At 41.6% G+C, this 24,741-nt stretch overlaps 2 protein-coding genes and 1 long non-coding RNA gene across 4 annotated transcripts in view; 2 read left to right on the forward strand and 1 right to left on the reverse strand.

Annotated features, from left to right (window-relative positions):
- Positions 1–24,741, reverse strand: part of LOC122820814 (sialoadhesin-like) — an 83,979-nt gene that overhangs the window by 47,364 nt on the left and 11,874 nt on the right. The gene's annotated exons all lie outside the window — the stretch shown is intronic.
- The window catches only part of LOC122820823, a 35,284-nt gene that overhangs the window by 8,575 nt on the left and 1,968 nt on the right, over positions 1–24,741 (forward strand). The window contains exons 3-6 of the mRNA XM_044098450.1: positions 21,243–21,518; positions 21,598–21,843; positions 21,925–22,107; positions 22,207–22,296. Of these exons, the coding sequence (XP_043954385.1) occupies positions 21,243–21,518; positions 21,598–21,843; positions 21,925–22,107; positions 22,207–22,296 (795 nt within the window). The remainder of the gene's footprint in view (positions 1–21,242; positions 21,519–21,597; positions 21,844–21,924; positions 22,108–22,206; positions 22,297–24,741) is intronic.
- Positions 10,037–12,144, forward strand: LOC122820868. The gene is made up of 3 exons (XR_006368875.1): positions 10,037–10,279; positions 10,366–10,481; positions 11,914–12,144. It is a non-coding gene; the product is annotated as an uncharacterized LOC122820868 (long non-coding RNA).

Raw genomic sequence — 24,741 nt, forward strand, 5'->3', positions numbered from 1 at the left:
CATAAGAAGAGGGAATGTAACCATGGCAACAGTTGTTGCTGCTAGCATAACCCAGCAGCTCTATGCTGTTGTTTATTGGTTTGTTATCCACTGAGATCAGATCCAGTTTATTCTCTGTCTTTTTGTTCACACAGTTTAAAACTATCAGATACTTTAGATCTTCTAGACCTGAAGAACCTGAAGATGAACTTTTCTTCATCACTGTCATCCTCCCCTCATCTACTCTTTCCACACAGTGTGTCTGTCCACTGGATGACCGTTACCAGATGAAACCACGTCTGGAACCAGTTCAGGACAGAACCAACCTGGACCTCTTGTTCTGGTGGAACTGGGAGAATTTCCTCCTGGATGCAGATTTGTTCATATTAACATTTTTACCTGATTTTGTCTCATCGATGAAACGGCCAAATGCGGTCAAAGGTCATTGAATCTTTATGTAGCTAAAATATTTCTGAACACTCTGGTAGCCATCCTTTGTTATAACAGGTTATGATTTTTTATGTTTTATATTTAATAAACAGAGCAGATTTGTGTCTTTCAGACTGAACAGTTTCCCACCAGAAACAATTGTTTCTCAGTATAAAACCTTTTCACTAACATAACCAACATAAATAATATAATTCATAAATATCATGTGTTTATTATAGGACCAAGGATTGGAATGCATGCTCTTATTTTGAAATGCATGCTCTTAATTTTCAGGAAATAATCTGGGATTAAACATGTTAAAATGGAATATATACAAACATATTTATGACATTCTGTGATTAAACTTATTTCTCTTAAGCGTTACTCTAATAGCTAAAATGTAATTTATACCATGTGAGTCTTTCTCCCCTGAGAATGTGGACAGGAACACATTAAACCATTTAATGTGTAAATGGAGGCCCTGAGGGCCTACATGGCTGCTTAGTTTGCTTATGCCTTGGGCCGGCCCAGCCCTGAGGTTCATCATCAGAGTGGATCAGAGCTGCCAACGTTTCCTCATCCTGCCTGTTTCCAGAACCGACTGGAGAGACAATAAAGATCTCTAATGATCCTCATTGAGTTCCTGTCATATTCCAGTCTGCTGCCCTCTACTGGTCATACTGGAGTATTACAGGACAGACACAGTGGTCAGTATAATCCTGTGACTTTTCCACATCAACATTGTTTATATGATGTCTTTTTGTATTTCATCTTTCAGATCGTTTTATTATAATAATTATAATTTACTGGGGAATCAGTGAAACATTTTTCCTGTTGAATTAACCGTTATAGTACAATTATCTTTAATTAATGTTATTATATTGTAGTAGAATAATAATTAGAACTGGTTTTAATTTTCTTTTTTACATTTTGTCCTGTTTTGGTGTTTCATGTTAACTGTTAAACCAAGAGCAGCTTTTTCTAATCTACAACAATATGAACTGGATATTTTACACTAATATAGAACATTATTGATGTGGAGATAAAAAGGAAGCCGTCCATTCATCCAGGGTTTGTTTTTACTGACTAAAAGTTAACATGTAACATATTTGACTGTAATACCATCTGCAGATAAGAAGTTTTCTGGTTTATAGACGTCAAGAAGAAGAACAAGTTTCTGGTTCCTCGTTGTTTTAAACTGATCTGGCTGATTTTTATAGAAATATAGAGAAAAAACAAGCTAATCAATAAGAGGAAAAAGCTTTTATTGGGCAAAATGTTTTCAGTTTTACAGTTTTACACTATTTTCGTTTCTCAAAGAAAAGAACACACACACACGCACACACACACACACACACACACACACACACCCTGAGGTGAGGAGTACAGTGAGTTTTCATATTCAGTCACGTTTTCCTGCCATGTTTTATTCTTGTTATTCCAACACAAAGTGTTTCCTGCTCTCTCTGTAGAGAAGGAAAATGAGTTTCAGAACCAGAACCACTGCTGACCCAAAAGAACATGAAGGCCCGTCTAATACAGACAAACATCTTCATGACCTTCTGTACCTCTGAGAAACTTTCAGAATGGTCTAGTCCAAGTCTGGACTGAAACTCAACTGAGATGCAGTGAAATGACCTTTAACCCTCTAAAGTGTCTGAAGCAGAAACACACAGACTCAAACATGGCCGCCGCCGCCGCCGCTAACAGAGGAACAAACAGTTTGTGGGTTTAGGAAACATTTACTTTTCACACACAGCCTGTAACTTTTCCCAAAAATAAAACTGCAAACAGGAAATGAAATGATTTGATAATTAAACATTTTCCTGAAAATATAAACACGATGTAAAGAATTAATCTTCCATCAGTTTCTCTGTTTGCCTTCATCAGTCTGCCTGAGTTTTACTGAACAGCAGATTTTAATTTACACAAATTGTGCAGCTTCATAATATCTGTTGCTGCTGCAGCTTCAGAATATCTGATGCTGCTGCAGCTTCATAATATCTGATGCTGCTGCAGCTTCAGAATATCTGTTGCTGCTGCAGCTTCATAATATCTGTTGCTGCTGCAGCTTCATAATATCTGATGCTGCTGCAGCTTCAGAATATCTGATGCTGCTGCAGCTTCAGAATATCTGTTGCTGCTGCAGCTTCAGAATATCTGTTGCTGCTGCAGCTTCATAATATCTGTTGCTGCTGCAGCTTCATAATATCTGTTGCTGCTGCAGCTTCAGAATATCTGTTGCTGCTGCAGCTTCATAATATCTGCTGCTGCTGCAGCTTCATAATATCTGTTGCTGCTGCAGCTTCAGAATATCTGCTGCAGCTTCATAATATCTGTTGCTGCTGCAGCTTCAGAATATCTGCTGCTGCTGCAGCTTCAGAATATCTGCTGCTGCTGCAGCTTCAGAATATCTGCTGCTGCAGCTTCAGAATATCTGCTGCAGCTTCAGAATATCTGCTGCAGCTTGAGAATATCTGCTGCTGCTGCAGCTTCTTAATATCTGTTGCTGCTGCAGCTTCATAAGATCTGTTGCTGCTCTGGCCTAATTAAAGGCTCCAGACAATTCAACAAAATGTTTGCTTGGTAAATTCCCTGGACGGTGATGAATGGTTGATGAACACATGAGTTCATGCAGGCAGCAACAGGAGGAGCTTCAGGGGAAACCAGAACGATTCAAAATGTTCCAACCTGCTGCAACTTGTGGAAACTCAGCAGGACGTCGTTCTGCATTAATGGAAACTAAATCTAAATACTTTGAGGTTGAATTAACATCCTCAGATAAACAGAATAAAACAACATGCTGCAGAGAAAACCAGTAAAATTCATCAGTTTCACAGTTTAAAGATCTTTATATCATAAAACAATAAACTAGAAACGTTTCATTATTCTTCCACTGAACCAACAGAAGTAACTTTGATTTGACAACATAAATATAAAGAAACTTGTTAAATGAGATTTCATACCAACAGATTTTAAAAAATCTCCCTAACTGGACAATTACAAATAAAAACTCTGACACCATTAAACAGCAGTGGGCCTTTAAACTGGACAATATAAATAAAAAGCACAACTTCATAAACATTCAATATATATATTTTTTTTCCTTTATTTAAGCAGATAAACCTCATTAAGATCTGGATCATTTTCAATAAACAGCAACCTGGTTTCAAAATAAAACTGATTAATACATGAACACGAGTGTAAAACAATTTAAACTATTTAAAAACAGGGACAGTTTAACAGAGTTTTGTTGCCTGTTTTTAAAAACAACTCAAAATAAATCCAATGAAATCAATTTTATAAAGAAAAACAACTTTGCAGCAACATTTCTCTAAACATGGATAACATTTTAAAGAAACAGTCTAGAGAATCTGAGCCTGAATAATTAATCTGCTCTGAACTAAACTAAAACACAGAACAGATCAAACTATCAATATACTGTTTATATTTTATATTCACACAGTCACACAATCTAACTGAACGGTTTCAACAGGAAGAAAGAATCAAATCTAAATAAAACCTCATCACTACAAAAACTAAAGTTTACAGCACCAAACTCATACTTTTAATTTTTTACTTAGACTTTTTATTTGTCTACTAACACAACAGATTATAATTTTACCAAGTTCTGAAGGTTTTACTGTAATTACAGTTTCAGATCAGGACCAACGAGACGATAATATAAAATCCAACAGGATCAGACAAACTGTGGGTGAGACCAAAGAGCAGAAAAACTGTAGAGTTATGAGTTTAAATAAGAGTTATGAGTTTCAATAAGAGTTATGAGTTTCAATAAGAGTTATGAGTTTAAATAAGAGTTATGAGTTTAAATAAGAGTTATGAATTTGATCAAACACCTGGGATGATGAGTTTACTGATTACAGGTGAGGTAGAGCAGGAGTCAGACTGAGAGGAGAGAAATGACTCAATAAACCAGAAACAAAGAAAGACGTGAAGAGAAACCTGTAGAACTGAACTACGGTGGCCCAGAGGTCCAAATCACCTCAGCAAATTGAAAGCACAATTATAAATTACAAAAACACTACAAGATGAATGAAGTGGAAGAGAAACGTCCCAGTGGGAGACGTAAGAAATCACTGATTACAGAGTAATGAGGCCATCGAGGTTCTGGAGAACCGATCCACACCAGGATCATTAAACCGTTTCATCCTGAGGCTCATCTAAAACCTGCAGGACAGAGACTGGAGGACTGTGATCTCAGTGCTCACCTGACTCAAACCTGCCGTGACCTTTGACCCTTCCATGTGTGGCGTGAACCCACCGGACAAACAACCTAATGGATCCAAAGGTTTTCTGAACTGATATTAACTGGAAAACATGAATTAAAATTCAGTGATGGGTTCATATTTTATCCACCTCAGAAACAACTAAACCTCAATCAGTCTGTAAAGAGAAGAAGAAGAAGAAGAAGAAGAAGAAGAACCGTCGGTCCGATCGCGGGTCCAGAAGGTCCAGTTCTGGTTCCTCCGTCTCTAAACACCCTGGACTCTGTGGAGGAGAACCAGCAGTGAGACGGACTGAAGAACAAACACAGAGAGGAACTAGATCCACTGATCCAACTCAGCTTTTCTCTGGTTGTTCAGGGAGGAATTGTCCACAACATGACCTGAGGGTCTGTTTGTTCAACCACAAGATCACCACAAGATCACCACATGATCACCACAAGATCACCACAAGATCATCACATGATCACCACAAGATCACCACAAGATCACCACATGATCACCACATGATCACCACATGATCACCACAAGATCACCACATGATCACCACATGATCACCACATGATCACCACAAGATCACCACAAGATCACCACATGATCACCACATGATCACCACAAGATCAGCTTCTATTCTGTTTTTATAAACAGAACCAAGCCGGGATGTTTCCATCTGGATCTCCACCATCTCTGGCCTCCTGCCCTCAGTTCCATCTTTAATATCTTTAATCAGAAACATGATCCATTCAGACTCCAGGTCCAGAGAATCTCTTGGTTTGATGAGGAACTTCCCTGGACGGCCAACCTGTGGGTGTATCAGAGAGCAGTGGACCGACCAGACTGGGTCTGAACAGAACATCATCCAACATCTGATGGACCAGAACCAGTCGTCTCACTGAACCAGACCTGTAGTAATTATTCTGTCTGCTTCCTGTTCTCTTGGTGTAGAACCATAAATAACAACCAGGACTTGGTTTGGATCTCCATCCCTGGACTCGACCCGTCCATCCTGTTGACCTCTGCTCCGTTTCAGACCATGTGGTTCTGTTTGTCAGTGAAGCTGAGCTGAAACCCAGAGCTCCCAGTTTACTGCTCTGTTTCCACTCTGAGCGACAGAACCGGACTCTATCGGGTCGGTCCCCCTCAGAGTTCTTCACTCTGTCCTGCCTTCAGCTCGGACACGGAGCCCAGCCGTTTCTGGACGGCTCAGAGGTCAGCTGGTTCCGACCCAGAAGGTTCTGAACATGTTACCTCTTTGGATCATGTTGTGGAAAATGAATCTCTGGGTCGGGATTATCTGACACCGAGTCCACGAGAGCTGAGGACCCAGAACTCAGACCGAGCTCTGTTTGGACCGACATCAGGCTGACGACCCAAACAGTTTTAGACGGAGGAGGAGAAACTGACCACTGGAGAGACAGTGAGACTGCGGAGCAGCTGCAGTAAACAACATCTAACCCTGGAAACTCAGACATTTCATTTATCATTAGAACTTTATTCTGAGTTCATAAACATTTAGAATGAAGACAAAACATGATCATCAGAATATTAGAGTTTATAGAATCTCCTCCACTAACAGCTTTGGATGGAGAACATCTTAGAAAACAAGAACCCTGCAGGGAGCTGATGACAGACAGACTGACGGACAGACAGACAGACAGACAGACAGACAGACAGACAGACAGACAGACAGACAGACAGACAGACAGACAGACAGACAGACAGACAGACAGACAGACACACAGACAGACAGACAGACAGACAGACAGACAGATACACAGACAGACAGACAGACAGACAGTCTCACCTCGAGCCACATCCAGCCTGATGATGCAGTCGGGGTTTGAATCCCTGTTTTTTGTTCCACTCTGAACGATTTGACATCTGTATGTTCCTGAGTCTTCAGCCGTCGGGTTCTTCAGAACCAAAGACACGTTTCCATCCTTCATCTGTCTGTCCTGCAGATCCACTCGGTTCTTTAAAGATGGATGCTGCTGATCTGAGACAAACTGGGAACTTCTGTAGAGTAGAACCCGATATGAACCCAGATCATCCCGGGTCCAGTCTACAACCTTGATAAGTCCGCCGGTCGCAACCCGACATGGTAGAACCACGTTCTGTCCAGGTTCTGCTCTGATGCTGAGCTGAGCTGAAGGACAGGAAACAGGAAATTAAAGACTGGACTTGTGAATTTCAGCAACAGAATCACTGATCAATAATCTGGTTGGATCAGAAATAATCTGGTTCTGCTCAGCTGATCTGGAAACGTTGAGATTATTTCTAAAGAAATAAAGTTATATTTCAGGTTTTAACTTAAAGTTTTCATGTTGTGATGTTATTTTAGGAGGCCTTACTTCTCTAAATAATAAATGAGTGAATATAAAAACAGAACAGTGGAAAACCAGACAGGCTGGTTACTGAACTGGTCACCAGTTTGACGTCTATACTGGGATCCAGATTCACAAGGAGCAACTCTTCCTCTGTTTTCCTGCTTTAAGATCCTTTATTGATCCCAATGGGAAACTAAATGTAGATGTGACTCATCAACTCCTCAGAGTTTTTGTAGATGCTGATGGTTGGTGGGAGGAAAGATCTTCTGCTGCAGTTTGTTAAGGGAAGTTTCACAAATCAGAAAAACGTTTCATGAATCCCAAACCTGGTTTTAAATATTCTGCTGCTAGTTGAGAATAATTTAGTTTAGGTTTGAAGAGTCTAGATGTTGTAGTTCTGGAATTAGAGCAGTTCCTGTGTGACCAAGATTAAAAAAAAGTGGTGAAATTGAAATCAGAAATCTTTTTCTGAAGTTTCACAAATCAGAAAAAGGTTTCACAAATCAACCAAAACATCAACATTTCCTCCATAAAGACGGTTAGTGTGAGTTTCTAAAGTCTTTCTTACCAGAAAACGTGTAACAAACGTGTGGCAGCAGAACCGGAACCAGCAGCAGTTCTAAAATCCCCATGAGAGAAGAGTTCGTCCTTTATGATCCTGAACGACGCGTCTCAACCTGCAGCTGCAGGAAATCAGTTAGAAAAAGATTCCTGTTCTTCCTCAGTTAAAAACAACAACAGCTTCAAAATGGCGGATTCAATTTAAAATAACATTTCTCTAAATAAAACTCTATTTTCCAAGTATTTTGAAGATGATGGATAAAATCACCAGATTAAACCACAGAAACTCACCTGGACTGGTCAAACCTGAACAGGGTTTATTATTTACTGAAGATTTATTTTATTCATCCACAAGTAAAAATGCTCAATAATCTGAAAACTAAACCGACTCTATTTATGTTATTTTGTTAACAAAAGCATAAATGACTTTATTATGTATTTAATTCATTATTAAATCCAAAATAAGAACAATTACAACTTACCACAGGGTTTTATCAGCATGTGAATAATCCTTCAGACTCTGTTCTGTCTTATTTCAGGAGGTTCCAGTTGGATCAGTGGATCCGCCCTCCAACATGTCTGGACCTGCAGCTGAAATGTTTCTACTTCATCTTGATCCGCCTCTCCGTCCTGAACGGTGTTGCAGTTCTACAGACCACTCTGGGTCTGGGTCTCGGTCTCGGTCTCGGTCACTCAGGACTTGGGTTTCATTTCAAGATGCAACTGTGGAAAAATATCACTAGACTTACATCAAACTGTCCAGTTTATTAGTTCACATGTTTGTTTTCACTGGCTGCTAAACGCACCGATTCTGTCATTTATTTCATGTGGATTTGAGATCAAACTCAAAGTTTCCACAGGGATCCAGAATCTGAGTGGGGAGATTATCAGCCTCTAGAACAGGAATGGTCAGTCCTGGTTCTGGAGGTCCAGTGTCCTGCAACTCTTAGAGCCTCCCTGGTCCAACAACCTGAATCCAACAGCTGAATCTCCTCCCAAGTCCAGTCGGGTTCTCCAGAGTTCTGCTAATGACCTGGTTATTTGACTCAGGTGTGTTGAAGTAGAGATACATCTAAAAGTTGCAGGAGACCGACCCTCTGGACCTCCAGAACCAGGACTGCCCACTCCTGCTCTGGACTCTTCTAAATTAATTAATAAATTCTAAATTAATTAAGTATTGTATTGCCCATTGCAAAAATCACTAAGTTATCTGAATAAAGGTGCTGATGATAAAAGTCTGACCTCTAATAGCTGGTTAACAATAATACATCTGATGGTTTCACTGTTTTGTTTAGAGGTTCTAGACCAGATTTACCTCAGGGCCGTGCAGACTGTGTTTTTATGGAGACACTTAAAAAGAATTAAACAAAAACAAATTAATATTTCATCATTTAATAATGTGAACAAAGAGCCACTTTGTCTCCAGAGATTCAGGTTGCAGATTTATTAGATGGAAAGTGTGATCCTATCTCCATACAGCAGCTAAAAGAGCAGCACTATCATTTTTAATTCATTAAATTCATTTTAATGAATATTTAAAAAATAAATTTGTTTACTATCATTTCTTTAGAGCCCCTCTTGGCCCCCGTCTAGAACCGGCCCTGGCCTGCTGTGTTTTTATTTTTCATGTTTTTTCTTCATTCATAGGAAGTCAGATTATCCAAACTGGTAAACAACATTAATAAAATATTAGTGAAATAATACATTAAATGACCACTGGACAATTATTCATTAAATATATCAACATTTCTGAATAAAACACACAGAAAATAATATAATGTAGAAAATATTTATGTATTTACTGTTAATCTATTCGTATGATTTGTTCTTTAAATGGCCACTTATTCTGGCTAATGCTATTATTTATTAAATATCATCCAAACTCAACATCCTAAACAAAGAACCAAACCACAATAAGAACCTGAATCAATAACTAAATGTTCTGTACCATGTCGGCCTCAGGAGATGGTGGAGGATGAAGAGACTCTGATTTCTGGTTCTGAAGGTTCTGATGGGTCTGCGGTTCCGCTCCTGATCCATTCTGTCTGATATACAGCAGCACACCGAGCCACGACGGACACTTTTATTTGTCTTTATATGTTCACAGTATCCATCCTCTCTGAAATTCAGCTTATAATGCGCGTCTTTTCTCTCACGTCTGTATTTTTAAAAACGTTTTTGCTTCTAAGGATCAGATTTTTTCCCCTTTTTGCTATCGGGCTGGTTTTACTGGTTTTACTGGTTTTACGGGTTTTACTTTGAGTTTGGACTGAAAGCTGTCAAATCTGGTAACTGCTAAACGGCGCCACGTTTGTTTTTTTAATGAGCGCGTTATGAGCGTGAGGCGCATGCGCCATGCTGGATATAAATATGATGCGGTTTCCACGTGAGCGTTTAAAAAGGCCCGGTTCGACCCGGTTCGACCCGGTTCGACCCGGTTCGACCCGGTTCGACCCGGTTCGACCCGGTTCGACCCGGTTCGACCCGGTTCGACCCGGTTCGGCTCGGTTCGACCAGGCCGCACGGAAACGCGAAACCAGCGTCCTGATATTCATCCACCCTGGAACCCGGATTTAAAAATGGCCTTTTCCTAAAAAACTAAAAACCTTTTTGTATTCAGTCTCCTGTTGATCGGGGCTACACTCTGGCGCCTGAACACACCTGCTGAGGATCAGGTGCAGCGGGCGAATAGGTGGCGGGACCGCCATGTTTGAAGACGCTGCTGTTTGCTGTTTGGTAAGTTATTTTTCGGAATCCTTATTGGAAGTTGTTTGTTTTGACCTTGATGAAGTTATGAAGGTCATCGTTTTGTGTTTGAACAGAGCAGCAGAGGACCGACCCGACCGTGGCGCCTCAGCGGTGGTTTGTTTGGCTGCTGATGAGGAGCAACAAGAAGGCCGCGGGACGCCATCTTTGAAATGGCTGCGTTTGTTTCAAGGTAAGTTGCATTGCAGAAACCTCTACTGAAGTTTTGTCCCGGTTTAAAACCGCCTTATGGCCATAATTGTAACTGAGCCGCCTGGTTTTTTATTTTAATTTTTTTAAATTTATTTTATGGCTGTAAAATTCTCAAATGTGCATTGAGTCTGTAGTTTTGCTCTTTTTTCCCAGAACAACCTCAGCTGTCAGTATCTGTTAGTTATTGAACATTTCTAGTTATTGAACATTTCTGTTTATTGAACATTTCTGTTTATTGAACATTTCTGTTTATTGAACATTTCTGTTTATTGAACATTTCTGTTTATTGAACATTTCTGTTTATTAATAATTGTGAACAGCTTAAAGAGGGAAAAACTCAGGATTGAAATTTCCAGGTTTATTTCTGAAGAACTTCAAGATGAAGTTTCAGTTCTTAACTATATTACATAAATTCAGAGAAAACTGAAGCCTGGCCTCCAGTTTACAAGTTTTGTGCCTGTTTTTTATTAAATAATTTCATTTTAATTTTTTGTGTGGTAGACTCTACAGTACTTCCTTTCTAGCTGGCAGTACAAGTGTAAATCATTTTGCCAAAAGGGATTTTTATTTCCATCCATCCATACTATCCAGCACACTTCAGGTTGAGAGGGGGGCTGGTATCCATCCAGGGGTCAAAGGGCGAGAGACACCCTCCACCCCCCCATTTCATCTTTTGGCCAAATAAAGTGGTGACTTTTATTTTTTCTTCCCCAAAATCACTTTTGGTAAAAATATTAGTGGTGTCGTTATTTTTGGCAGATCAGGATTTTATTTTCAGCATAATAAATATTTATTGTTCTTTTTATGCAGGAATCAAGATGAAGTTAACATCTAGCCAGTAGTTCTGTAGCATTCAAATGAAAAATGTTAGCTTGTACAAACATTTTACATAACTGGTTTGCTGGTAATAAGTCTCTCATGTTCACGGCCTTCAGATACTTTATCAGTCTGGTTATTTTCCTTTAGACATTTCCGTAGCTGTATGTGTGAATTCAAATCGTCCTCTGCTGTCTTCTCTCTCTCACAACGTTACGTTTCATAGCAGAAATGATTCTGTGATGTCTGCAACATGCACATCATGCACAGTTGAAAAGCCTTTTTATGCACTTTCTAATAGTTTTGGATGTTTTTTAATGCTACCAACCATTCAGGAGTTGTGATGCAGAGCAGCTTGGGTGACAAATAAGACGGAGAATCTTTCTTGTGATTGGTCAATCACGTATCAAACATTTCCCAGGTGTATCATATGTGCCATGAAAGCACAATGTCTCAGCTTTTCAGCCCTTTTTGAATTTTATTTTTATATGTTGAAGTGTTCATGAATTACGGTAATGGGAATTACACAAGCCGAATCCTGACTGGTTGGTTATAAGAGGGTTAAGTTACTAAAGCCATTTTTTGTGATTAAACAGAGCAGCAGAAGGTCACCTGACCATGACATCGCAGCGATGGTTGGTTTGGGTGCTGGCGTCCCTGAAATATGAGGAACAACTGGAGCCAGCAGTTGATCGACTGGATTCCCTTCAATCAAGTTGAGGATCGCTTCCCTCAAGCTGAGGATTCCCTACAAGCTGCCTGGCGGATCCGCCCAACCCATCAAAGGTTTGTAAAGTCAAAGAACTGTTCCAATGGCGGGTCCAGAAGACATCTCAAAGTAAGAGCTGCTGCTGGGTTTGATGCTGAAGCGTTTGGCTGTGCTGGTTTGTTTTGATTCTCTGCTGAGAATCTGCTGAGAAGGACTCTGCTGCTGAAAGGCCTTCTGTTTTGGGTCTTGTTGCTGTTTACTGCTGTGGTCATGTGACCTGTGGAGGTTTTGGTGAAACTAGCATGTTGGAATCTGAAGTTCATGGCTGAAAGTCAGTTGTGATGTGAAACATGGCTGCCAAAGACTTGGCAACATTTTATAGGATGCAGGAAGTGATTCAGCTCAGGCATAGTAAATAATAACATGATAATCCTTTAACATACCTGCATATTATTAGTAATTTAATGTGGCTATGTTGACATTAATATAGCTACATTAACATAATTATCTTTTCTGTGAATATTATCAAATATGTTTTTGGGTGAAAATAAGGTCTTTTAAATTTCTACATATATTTCTTTTTATTTTTTGTATCTAAATATTTACCATAATTTTACATCTAATTAAAATATTTAAACTGGATCCATACTATAATAATCTAATGGCTCAACAAATTTTATTCGCGTTCAACAACAATTTAATCGTGAAAATCGATTTATTTTTGCGTCAACTCGGCGGACGGATTCATTTCATTTCATTTCTTCTGGACGACGACGGTCAACAGAGATCTGCAGGTCAAAGGTCAGAGGTGAGGTTTACACTGTCTAATCCACAACCTCTTATTTGCAGGTTTTCATCTGAGATCAACTTGATTTTCCTTCAAGATGATCCAGTGGATCCTGTCTTTCAGTGTTTGTTTTTCTCCTAGAGTTCGCTGCTGGATGAACTGTTGGTGCATCTAAATGTTTCTTTTTCTCCATTTAGTTTTAAAATCACACAAACTGTTTCTCTTTAGATGAAGCCACCAAAGGACCTTCTGCTGCAGCTAACTCTTTCCTCCTATAGGAACACTCCTGGATCCTCTTCTTCTTTTTCTGTCTTTCTCTTTATTCTATCTTTTCAAATCCCCGGGGGTCGTGACGGATGGCCTTTCTTATAGAGCCAACTTCTGGTTCTTCCTGTTGAAGGGAAGATTTTCCTCTCCACTGTCACCACTTGAATCCTCGACGTGTCTTACGGTGATGGAGTGGTTTTGAGCTCATGGTTGGGAGTTTAAGGTGTCAACATGGATTGTGGTCTGAGGGGATTTGGAAGCAACCAGCAGTTTTTGTTGAGATGGAGACACCAGATGGCCTCAGACTGGTAGTTGATGTTGGTATCAAGATGGGCACCTTGGTATTGGACTCTGAACCCAACTAAAGGAAATGTTGCTTGCTACTTCTTGAAGCCACTTCTCAAGGCTTTGAAGTCGTCGGATGAGTTAAAGGAAACTGGTAACAAAGGAATCCAACGAAACGGTAAATCCAGTCCAATCAGGAAAAACACGGTAGGCTCTGAAAGGAAGGAGTTCTGATCTTGGGCAACAGATCCTGTATTCGCTAGTCTGTGATCAAATGTGTAATTCATTCTAAAAGGTCACCTATTGAAAGTCAAGAACAAAGTGTAACGGTGTGTGAACAACAGCAGGATGACGGCAGGATGATACCCCGTCAGAAGACCTTCATCTCTCCTCCGCTGATGGCTGACCTTAGTGACCTTAGTGACCTTACCGTCGGCCTCAAGAAATGCTACAGGTGCTTTGTGGTTTAAGTGACATTCATGAATGTGTTTTTTTTTTTTTGTTTTTTTTTTTTTTTTAAAAGTGGCATCTTCATTCTGAGTCGTTAGAGTTTGACCTTAAACCTGATGCATCCTGTTGTCTTCCTGTCCTGTTCTTCAGGAATCCTTCTCAATCATCTTGTTTTTGTCTCTAGCTTCACCCTTCATCGCCTCCCGAGGACGGACGGACGGACGGAAGCGCCCTTCATCGCCTCCCGAGGACGGACGGAAGCGCCCTTCTCCATGTAAGGCAGATGCTTCCTCATCCGGTTCTCAGCAGTCTTCCTCAAGAGGTGCTGCTGGGATTCTGCAGTTTGTTTGTTTTGTTTTTCTGTGATATTCATACGTGATCTTTTAAAAAGTGACATTTTCATTCTGAGTGGGTTCCCTGTGGTCCTCCAGGAATCCTCCTGGATCTTCTGATTTCGCCTCCCAACGACGGACTAAAGAAAATGACTGAACTTGGAACAACTCAGTTTATTATTTTTTTCTGTCTAGGATAATTTTGTTTATAAATTTTATTTTTATACATTTAAAATGTCTTTCATTGTTAAATGTTAGTCAGAGTTTAATGTCTGCTTTAGGTTATCCTGATCTACCTCTAGTTTTGCTGCTGTCTGTTTAGGTTCCTGGAGGATAAATCAATCATTTTTCATCTGTTAACATTTTGTTGTCTGTTATTTTTCTCCACAGAAAGTACACCTGGTCTGGCGTTCTGATTGGCTGTGGTTCCTTCCTGGAGGACGACGTTGGCTGACATGACGCCATCAGCCGACCCTTCTCCGTCTCCTGCTGTCAGCGTTTCCATGAACGTAGGAAGTTCTCCTGAACAGTCGCTCTGTTGTGTTTCTGCTCCGTTTTCTCTCAGCTCCAGTCGGTCGTTGCAGGTGGCTGCTGGTACCGAGCCCGGTTCTGGTTCTGCTGGGGGTTTCTTCCTGTTGGAGGGGAGTTCTTCCTCTCCACTGTCGCTACATGCATGCTCAGTATGAGGGACTGCTGGAAAGTCAACAACTCAACACAAGCAGTTTGCCGTCGCCCCCTGCTGGTCAGGAGGAGTGAAAGCTGTAAGAAACGACTCCATACAATCTGCTGGGTTTTCTTTGGTACAAACTATCTAAACTATAATTAACTTTAATCTGCTGTTAATTAATAGAAATTGGAATACAAGTGGGTGAACTAAAATTATTTCAAAGTGCATTGAGACAACATTTTGTGAATTGACGCTATATAAAATTTAATACTTAAACCAACAAATGCACAACAAACAACCAACAAAATGTTAAAAACCCCAAAAATCAATATAAAGATGTTCAAAACACCAAAACCCCCAATGCAAAAACCTTCAAAACCCCCCAATGCAAAAACCTTCAAAACCCCCCAATGCAAAAACCTCCAAAACCCCCAATGCAAAAACCAAACTAACAATTAAACAATAAAATAAATAAACTCAATATGTATTTATAATGTTAATTCACAATGTTGTTGTCAAAGCATTTTATGAAGTCATTTCATTTCAGTTGATTTTACTTGTCAATATTTTAGATTCAGTTAATTATAGTTTAGATATTTTGTACCAAAGAAAACCCAGCAGATTGTATGGAGTCGTTTCTTACAGCTTTCACTCCTCCTGACCAGCAGGGGGCGACGGCAAACCGCTTGTGTTGAGTTGTTGACTTTCCAGCAGTCCCTCATACTGAGCATGCATGTAGCGACAGTGGAGAGGAAGAACTCTCCTCCAACAGGAAGAAACCCCCAGCAGAACCAGAACCGGGCTCGGTACCAGCAGCCACCTGCAACGACCGACTGGAGCTGAGAGAAAACGGAGCAGAGACACAACAGAGCGACTGTTCAGGAGAACTTCCTACGTTCATGGAAACGCTGACAGCAGGAGGCGGAGAAGGGTCGGCTGACGGCGTCATGTCAGCCAACGTCGTCCTCCAGGAAGGAACCACAGCCAATCAGAACGCCAGACCAGGTGTACTTTCTGTGGAGAAAATAAACTAAAGCTCTGTTTATGCCAATAGTATCCATTCATATAGAGCTGTTATTCTCCTGCACAATGTCCAGTTTGATTCTGTATGTAATAAAACTTTCAAATTCAGATTGTTCAATGCCAGTCTGTAAGTAAAGGAACCTGAATGAACCAACAGAACCAGAACCAAGTTGAGTAAAGGAGCCGTTTTAGACCAGTTAATACTGTGAGGTCTTTGGTTCAACACCAGAGCGGCACAACGGTTTCTGGTTTTCTTTTGTGGAGGGTTTGAGTGTCCCAGTGATCCTAGGAGCATCAGAGGCTTCATCCCTTTGACAGCTTTGTTTCCACTGGTCCACCGTGGCAATCGGACCCGCATCGGACCCAGAGCAGCCCAAAGGTCAGGTTTCCTGTTCAAGACTAGAGCTATAGATGGAAGTCAGGCTCTCCCAGTGTTTTATCAGCAGGCGATGGGTTGTTGGTTATTTTAAATAGGGATTTTTCTACATCAGTGAAAGTGAAGTCAGATTAAACTAAAGGTTTGTAGTTGAGGAACTGAACTGACTGAGGGGTGATGAACCATTTGTCCAGCTGCTGTTTCTGGCTTTTCTTCTTTAACGTGACATTTTTTAGCCTGAAACCTGCAACATGCACCAAGCCTGATGGATGACCAGCTCTACCTCAGGACTCAGCAGGATTTCTGGAGGAAACCCTGGAAGAGTTCCTGGGTGACTCTTCCTGATTCATTTCTGCATTTTGACTTGAAACCTTTTTATCAATCTTCCTTAAAGAATGCTGCAGGTATTTATGTTTAAGTGATATTTACAAGTGAGCTTTTGAAAAGTGGTGGTTTCATCCTGAGTAGTTAACAGGTTTGACCTGAAACCTGACTCGTCCTGAAACCTGACTCGTCCCGACGTTTCTGTGGAGTCTTTATATCAGAGCAGAAATATCTGAACATGGATTTGGATTTAGGAAAATGAACGTTTCCTCATCTGGAAACATTAGAAACTGAATCAGTCAAGCTTTTCATTCTCATCCTGATCTTTATCACAACTATCAGCTAAACTTTCTCTTGGTCGACTGTTGGTTTGGTCCCAGGAATTATTGACTACTCCAGTTTATATCAAGAATTAAATTTCTGTCATCACTGTGTCTCTTTACTGCTACCTCACAGTAAATATCAGTTAAAAAAGGTATTTTATTTCAGTCATACATAAATTAAGGAAGCCTGCAATCTTTAACCACTCTCCTCCTGACCAGCAGGGGGCGACAGTAAACAGGAAAAACTCCCCTTTAACAGTAAGAAACAATAATAAAGCACTCGATGTTCCAGTGAGTTTTATTTAAGTTATGATATTAATTATACATTCATTTTAAAAAAACATTGTGAATCTTTGGTGCCCCCAAAACTTGTGGCCCTGGACTAGAGCCTTAACGACCCTTTTCTTAATGCTGTCAGCAGCAACATTCATACTTTATCCTCAGATTTGTGTTTTTGTTTAGGATAATTCAGTTATTGGAGAAAATGACAGCAGCTCTTGTTGTTCTGTCGTAATAAATAAATTATAATGATAAATTATAATGAGCTCTATTTCCATTTGCATGATTTATTTCTTTATTTCTACCATAAACTAGTTGAAAAGCCTTCAGTCTGGTGTTTTGGTCTCAACTGAACCTTTTTTCAGGACTGTTTTGTTTCATAATTCATTTTATTTTTTATATTTAAAACATCTTCCAGGTTCAGTGTTTGGTGTTTATCAGAATGTAAAGTTTGAGAAAGTGTTCATTGTTTGTTTTATATGAGTTGAAAAGGATTTAAAAAGAACATTATGGTTTATTATTCAGTAAAATTATCTTGAGGTTCATATTTATTACTGGACAATAAATTATCCCAGAAGTTACTGCAATAAAACATGATATTCTTTTATTACCATTTTAACTAATATAATGGCAATAACAAAATGCATGAACACATTCTCAGATATCAATAAACTTCTAATTCACATTTAAAACTGGAAGTTCAACACATTTTAAACATCCAAAATAAAAGTTTACAAAATGTCTAGTTGAGACCAAAACACTTTGGAGAGAAACGAATGGAAATAGAGGTTGTTTTAATTTATCCTGTGAGTAATTTATTTCTTACTATAACAGGTTTACATCTGTTAAATTAACTAAATATTTTATTTATTAGTGTTTTTTTTCATCAGTGTTTTACTTCCTGTCAGGATTTTCTCTCTGCTCTTCCACTCAGCAGCTTCTTTGGGTTTTTATTTTCCATCTCCACAACAGAGTCGGCTGAAAATGATTCCTGTGAGTTTCTGTTTCTGCGTTTTGTTTCGTGCTGAGAGCAGTAGAGAGTTTCACCGTGTGGCGCTGCAGCTTGATGCAGTCGGACTCTGGTACCGTCTGTAATGAGGTTCACCGTAGCATCACTACAACTCCATCATCTGAGGGAAGATTTGAGATCAGACAACCTGGAAATAAATGTGTTGATGTGACCTTCCTTCAGAACCACTGAACTGCATCTAAATCCACTCTGGTTCCCTTCATGTCCATTTTGATTTGTTTTTCTTACAGGGATGTTCTCACAATGTGTTGAAATAAAAATGAATAAAACCAGTGAATTCTAGAAGTTTATCTCTGAATGAGGAGATTTGATACAGCTGACTTCTTACTTTTCATTTATAAATGCTCCTGTTAGCTTTGGATTTTGTTTTTCTGGACTACCTTAGTTCAATAAAAGTGACACTAAAATGATGTTTCAGCTTCACACACTAACTCAGATCGTCGTACACTCGGCACACTACCAGAACGAAACCGTCGGGTCACTGTCAGGTCACTGTCGGGTCACCGGGCTGCTGCCGTCGTTGCCTAGGTGATCTTGAAGCACCGCGATCCGGGTCACGGCACCAAAGACGTAACCCTGTCAGTGTGAGCTGAAAGCTCTGCGTTGTGTTTTCTTTAATGTTGTTGGAAACCTGAGGCAGGAATCGGACACACGGCGGTTCGGACCGTTTATCCGGACCAGCTGACGGCGCCGCGGGTTCAGAGTTCACAGTGAATACTGTCTGTCAACATGAGTCTCATTAACACAGTTATTTATTTTTATTTTGTTTACAGACAGCATATATTAAAAAAGAAGAAAAAGACAAAATGAAACAAAATGAACTACTTGGACATTAACAGTAACATCTGGATACATTGGGACAATAAAACACAGAACTTGTTTTATTGTGTCTTATTGTTTTATTATTAGAGTTTAACGGTTTGGAAGAGTCTGCTCTGACAAATGAACCACAGCTGCAGAGGAGACCTGCATTGTGAACCAGTAATAATCCTCCCTCAGTCTCAGAACGACGCTCAGAGCAGCAGTGAGTGTCCCAGCAGGGGGCGCTCCTGTTAACGGGTCAGTCTGACCCCACTGGGCTGCAGACAGTAAAAAATGACTCGGTCTCTTGCAGGAGGAACAATCTGAGACTCTGAGGTTTAAGCATCATCATAGATACAGTTCAGGATTTTCAACCTTAATGGTTTGTAGTTGATAGTAATTAATTCAACACTAGATGGCGCTGATGTGCTGTAAAGATGAACTTCCATCAGCTTCTGTCTTTACTTCACTACTATTAATGCATCATTCATGTTCATCATGGAGGTTTTTATCTTCTGATGTAAACCGATTTTAAATAAACTGATTTTCTGTCTTGATTTCCAGTACAACTCTGAGTCATGTCACCTACAGAAGTTCTCTGATGACTCAGCTGTTGTCGGGCGGATTAGGGATGGAGAGGAGGGGGAGTACAGGACACTGGTGGACAACTTTGTGGAGTGGGCTGAGCAGAATCACCTGAGGCTCAACATTAGTAAGACCAGAGAGATGGTGATTGACTTCAGAAGGAAGAAGAGACTTTCACAGCCACTGAAGGTCAAAGGGGAAGTGGTGGAGGAGGTGGAGGAATACAAATACCTGGGAGTTGTAATCAGCAACAAACTGGACTGGGCATCTAACACTGACGCTGTGTGCAAGAAGGGGATGAGCAGACTCTATTGTCTAAGGAAGCTGAGATCCTTCAATGTGTGCAGCAAGATGTTGGAGACCTTCTACCACAGTGTTGTTGCTGCTGCCATCTTCTTTGCTGCTGTGTGTTGGGAAGCAGCATCAGAGCCAGTGACTCTATCAGACTGGACAGAATCATCAGGAAAGCTGGTTCTGTACTGGGACTAAGGCTGGAGTCCCTGGAAACTGTGGTGGAGAGGAGGACACTGAGGAAGGTTCTGTCTGTCATGGACAATAAACAGAACCCTCTCCACCACATAGTGGACAGACAGAGGAGAACCTTCTCACATAAACTGCTGCAGCTCTGCTGTCGTAGAGACAGATACAGGAAATCCTTCCTGCAACATGAAATCTCACTGTACAATAAAAGATAAATCATTGTTCTGCACTAATCAGCCCAATTTTACACAACTGCACTGTGGTACACTTACTGTACATATACTTACATTTACATATCTGCATTTTTTAATCTCTAAGGACTGCTCTTAAGTTGCATTTAATATTTTATATTTATTTTATTTTATCTACAACTAGTTGTTACTGTGTCTTGTCTTTATGCTGCAACTGCAAAGTAATTTCCCTGCTGGGATGAATAAAGTACTTCTATTCTATTCTATTCTATTCTATTCTATTCTATTCTATTCTATTCTATTCTATTCTATTCTATTCTATTCTATTCTATTCTAAATGAGCCTAGAGTTTATTTTGTAGCGGCGTGCAGCCTGAGCCACAGCCCCTGAGCTGCTGGTGAAGCTGCTGACAGTTTCAGTCTGATGGTTGGAGAATCAGCTCAGCATCAGCAGAGGAGGAAGTGAACAGCCAGCAGAGGAAGAGGGCGGACTGAACCCGGCCTCAGCAGCACCAACCCAAACGGGTCAACACTCTGAGGAGACATGGAGGAAACATCTGCAAGACGTCTGCTGGGTGAGAAACTGTCTGCATTCTGCTTTGGTTCTGATGGTTCTGATGGTGAGGTCAGCCGGTTAAAACTGGATCCAAACGCAGCAGGACTTTAAGACGGGAACAAGAAATGTGTTGCAGAACTTCACAGTTCATTAGATGAGAATCAGAAATGTTCTGAAGTGGGTTGTTAAGTTCAGCTGAACTTTATTTCTCCTCAGAGTTCATCGTTCTGCTCTGCTGCTCATCAGACTCTGGTAGGTCTCTCCTCTTCCTCCTCCTCCTCTTCCTCCTCCTCCTCCTGCTGCGTCGTTACAGGATCTGATGCTGACAGTTTATCACAGACGATTCATCATCATGTGATTCATCAATATTTAACATCACCGAGTTATTAGAAAGTGGTGGAATCAGACATGATTAATGAAGGTGTATCAGAATATTTACAGACAATTATTTTTATTTCCAGTCCTCCCAGTTCATCTGACTGTGAGTCCCAGCAGATCTCAGTTCTTTGAACAAGAATCAGTGACTCTGATCTGTGAGGATGAAAACAGATCTGATGGATGGACTGTGAGGAGAAACACAACCAGAGGAAACATAACTCAGTGTGAAGATGGATGGGGAGAAGCTAATGGTTCCTCCTGCAGCCTGATCTACCTCGTCCCATCAGATACTGGTGTGTACTGGTGTGAGTCCAGGTCTGGATCCTCCAGCAGCAGCAGCATCCAGCTCTCTGTCTCTGGTAAGATCAGACTGTGGAGTTAGTGTTGCTGAAGCTGTGTGGAAATGGATGAAATGCTGTAGTTTGTCTCTGTGTTGAGGTGGATCAGTGATCCTGCAGAGTCCTGTCCTCCCTGTGATGGAGGGAGATGACGTCACTCTGAGCTGCAGAGCAAGGAATCCAACCCACAACCTCCCAGCTGCTTTCTATAAAGATGGCTCCTTCATTGGTGATGGATCATCAGGTCACATGACCCTCCTCCATGTTTCCAGCTCTGATGAAGGCCTCTATAAATGTAACATCAGAGGTCATGGAGAGTCTCCATCCAGCAGGATCTCTGTCAAAGGTCAGAGGTCAGCAGCTTCTCTGTCTGCTTCAACCTTCATCAGGAGACAAGAAATCAATTATTACCTTTGATTCATTTCAGACAGAATCTCTTCCACTCCTCCTCCATCATCCATCTCTTCTCCCAGTTCCCAGTCTCCTGTGGATTCTTCCTCTCCCAGTCCTCCTCCTCTTCCTCCTCTTCTTCTCTCTCTCTGTCTTGCCTGTGTTTGTCTCGTCTTCCTGGTTCTGCTGCTGAAATGTTTTGTCAGGAGGAAACATGAAGGTAAACATCAGACATTATAATGAAGCTTTTCTTCCTGAGATGTTTAGTTTTCTTTCAGATGTTGTCAGGTTGATTTCAGATTTTTTATTCTGTTTTCAGTTGAAGACGAAGCTGCAGATGAAGATGAAGATCTGTCACACAGTGATGATGTTTTACAAACTCGACTGCAGCCAATCAGATGCAGCGCAGGTTCAGTCTTATCAGTTATTTGGGTTTTATTTTTACCAACCAGATGGAAATCTAAGAATGTTTTTATGTTCATTGATTTAGAAATGTTTGTTTCAGTTTATCATCTTCCAGAAAAACAATCAGGACCAAGGTGATGATGTCATCATGATGTCATGATGATGTCATCATGATGTCATCGTGATGTCATCATGATGTCTGCCAGTTGTTTCCACTGACTGGAACGGATTGTTTTGGTTCAGTGTTTGTTCTGTTTCCATTATAAAATGTGCAGCGTTTCCTGGGTCGCCTTCGGTTCTGGGTCCAGAGGCCAACAGGACGGTTCTGTTTTGGGTCCGGAGGCCAACAGGACGGTTCTGTTTTGGGTCCGGAGGCCAACAGGACGGTTCTGTTTTGGGTCCGGAGGCCAACAGGACGGTTCTGTTTTGGGTCCGGAGGCCAACAGGACGGTTTGGTTCTGATGGAGGGACTTCAGGTTTTCTTGTTGCTTCCATGATGAATTTCTGGGAGATTTAAAAATGATCTGAGAAATGTTCCTGTTGAGACGTTCTGGTTTAGCATCGCGATGGTTTGTCTCCATGTTGGAGGTTTGGGTTTAATCCATCCTGAATACTCCTGACCATAAATACCAACCGGACCGGACCATGCTGTACCGCTCAGTGGACCGGAGGCCTGAATCAAGTGTAACTTACTGATTCCCAACCATCTAGTCTGGAAACGTCTCCTAACTGGGATGATGGGATCTGGAGTGTTTGGTTCTGAGATGTGCGGTCCGGTTCACCTCGACCCACTTCAGGCTTCTGGAGATCATCGGGTCTCTGTGTTGGTCCAGAGGAGAAAAACTGAACCTCCTGGTGGGTCAAAAGGTTCTGACGGACCAGATGATCCATACCGGACCAGACGATCCAAACCGGACCGGATGATCCATACCGGACCGGTCCTGCAGTCAGAACCGATTCCTCTGGTCTCCTCCAGAGGTCCTGATGGATCCGGATCCAAGGTTCTTCCATTGCATCCGTCTGGTTTATGAAAACATCTGGGAGTTTTTCTTTGGTTCTGACTCGGTAGGACACAGGGAGTCTGATTGGACCAGGTTCTGATCCTCTGCAGTCGGATCTGGAGACCAGATGGTGAAGGTTCTGAAGGTTCTGAAGATGGACTCTCCTCTGATGTTCTGGAAACAGTTTAATGTCTCTGAACCGGACTCAGGGTTCTGCTGGGCCTCAGTGGGTCATGGATGGTACCGAGTCATGGATGGTACCGAGTCATGGATGGTACCGGGTCATGGAAGGTACTGAGTCATGGATGGTACCGAGTCATGGAAGGTACCGAGTCATGGAAGGTACCGAGTCATGGAAGGTACCGAGTCATGGAAGGTACTGAGTCATGGATGGTACCGGGTCATGGATGGTACCGGGTCATGGATGGTACCGGGTCATGGAAGGTACTGAGTCATGGATGGTACCGAGTCATGGAAGGTACCGAGTCATGGAAGGTACCGAGTCATGGAAGGTACCGAGTCATGGATGGTACCGGGTCATGGATGGTACCGGGTCATGGAAGGTACCGAGTCATGGATGGTACCGAGTCATGGAAGGTACCGAGTCATGGAAGGTACCGAGTCATGGAAGGTACCGAGTCATGGATGGTACCGAGTCATGGAAGGTACCGAGTCATGGAAGGTACCGAGTCATGGAAGGTACCGAGTCATGGAAGGTACCGAGTCATGGATGGTACCGAGTCATGGAAGGTACCGGGTCATGGATGGTACCGGGTCATGGATGGTACCGGGTCATGGATGGTACCGGGTCATGGAAGGTACCGGGTCATGGATGGTACCGAGTCATGGAAGGTACCGAGTCATGGAAGGTACCGAGTCATGGATGGTACCGAGTCATGGAAGGTACCGGGTCATGGAAGGTACCGGGTCATGGATGGTACCGGGTCATGGATGGTACCGGGTCATGGAAGGTACCGGGTCATGGATGGTACCGAGTCATGGATGGTACCGAGTCATGGAAGGTACCGAGTCATGGATGGTACCGAGTCATGGAAGGTACCGAGTCATGGAAGGTACCGGGTCATGGAAGGTACCGGGTCATGGATGGTACCGGGTCATGGAAGGTACCGGGTCATGGAAGGTACCGGGTCATGGAAGGTACCGGGTCATGGAAGGTACCGGGTCATGGATGGTACCGGCTCATGGAAGGAGACATTGGAGCGTCTCCATGTCCTCAGTGGAGGAAGCAGAATCTGACGACCGGGTCCATGACCCGGCAGGAGGAGGAACCGGGCCTTTAATGGACCAGAGCTTTTCCTCAGGAGGGTCTCAGTGTTTTACCAGAACCAGTCAAAGGTTCTGGTTCTGGTTCTGGTTGGACTATTTGCTCGTATGATGTCGGTTTTGGTTTGTTTGGACCCGTTGTACTGAAACGTGAGTTTCCCTCT

Source organism: Gambusia affinis, linkage group LG18 (assembly GCF_019740435.1).
Source record: "Gambusia affinis linkage group LG18, SWU_Gaff_1.0, whole genome shotgun sequence".
NCBI classification, from domain to species: Eukaryota; Metazoa; Chordata; class Actinopteri; order Cyprinodontiformes; family Poeciliidae; genus Gambusia; species Gambusia affinis.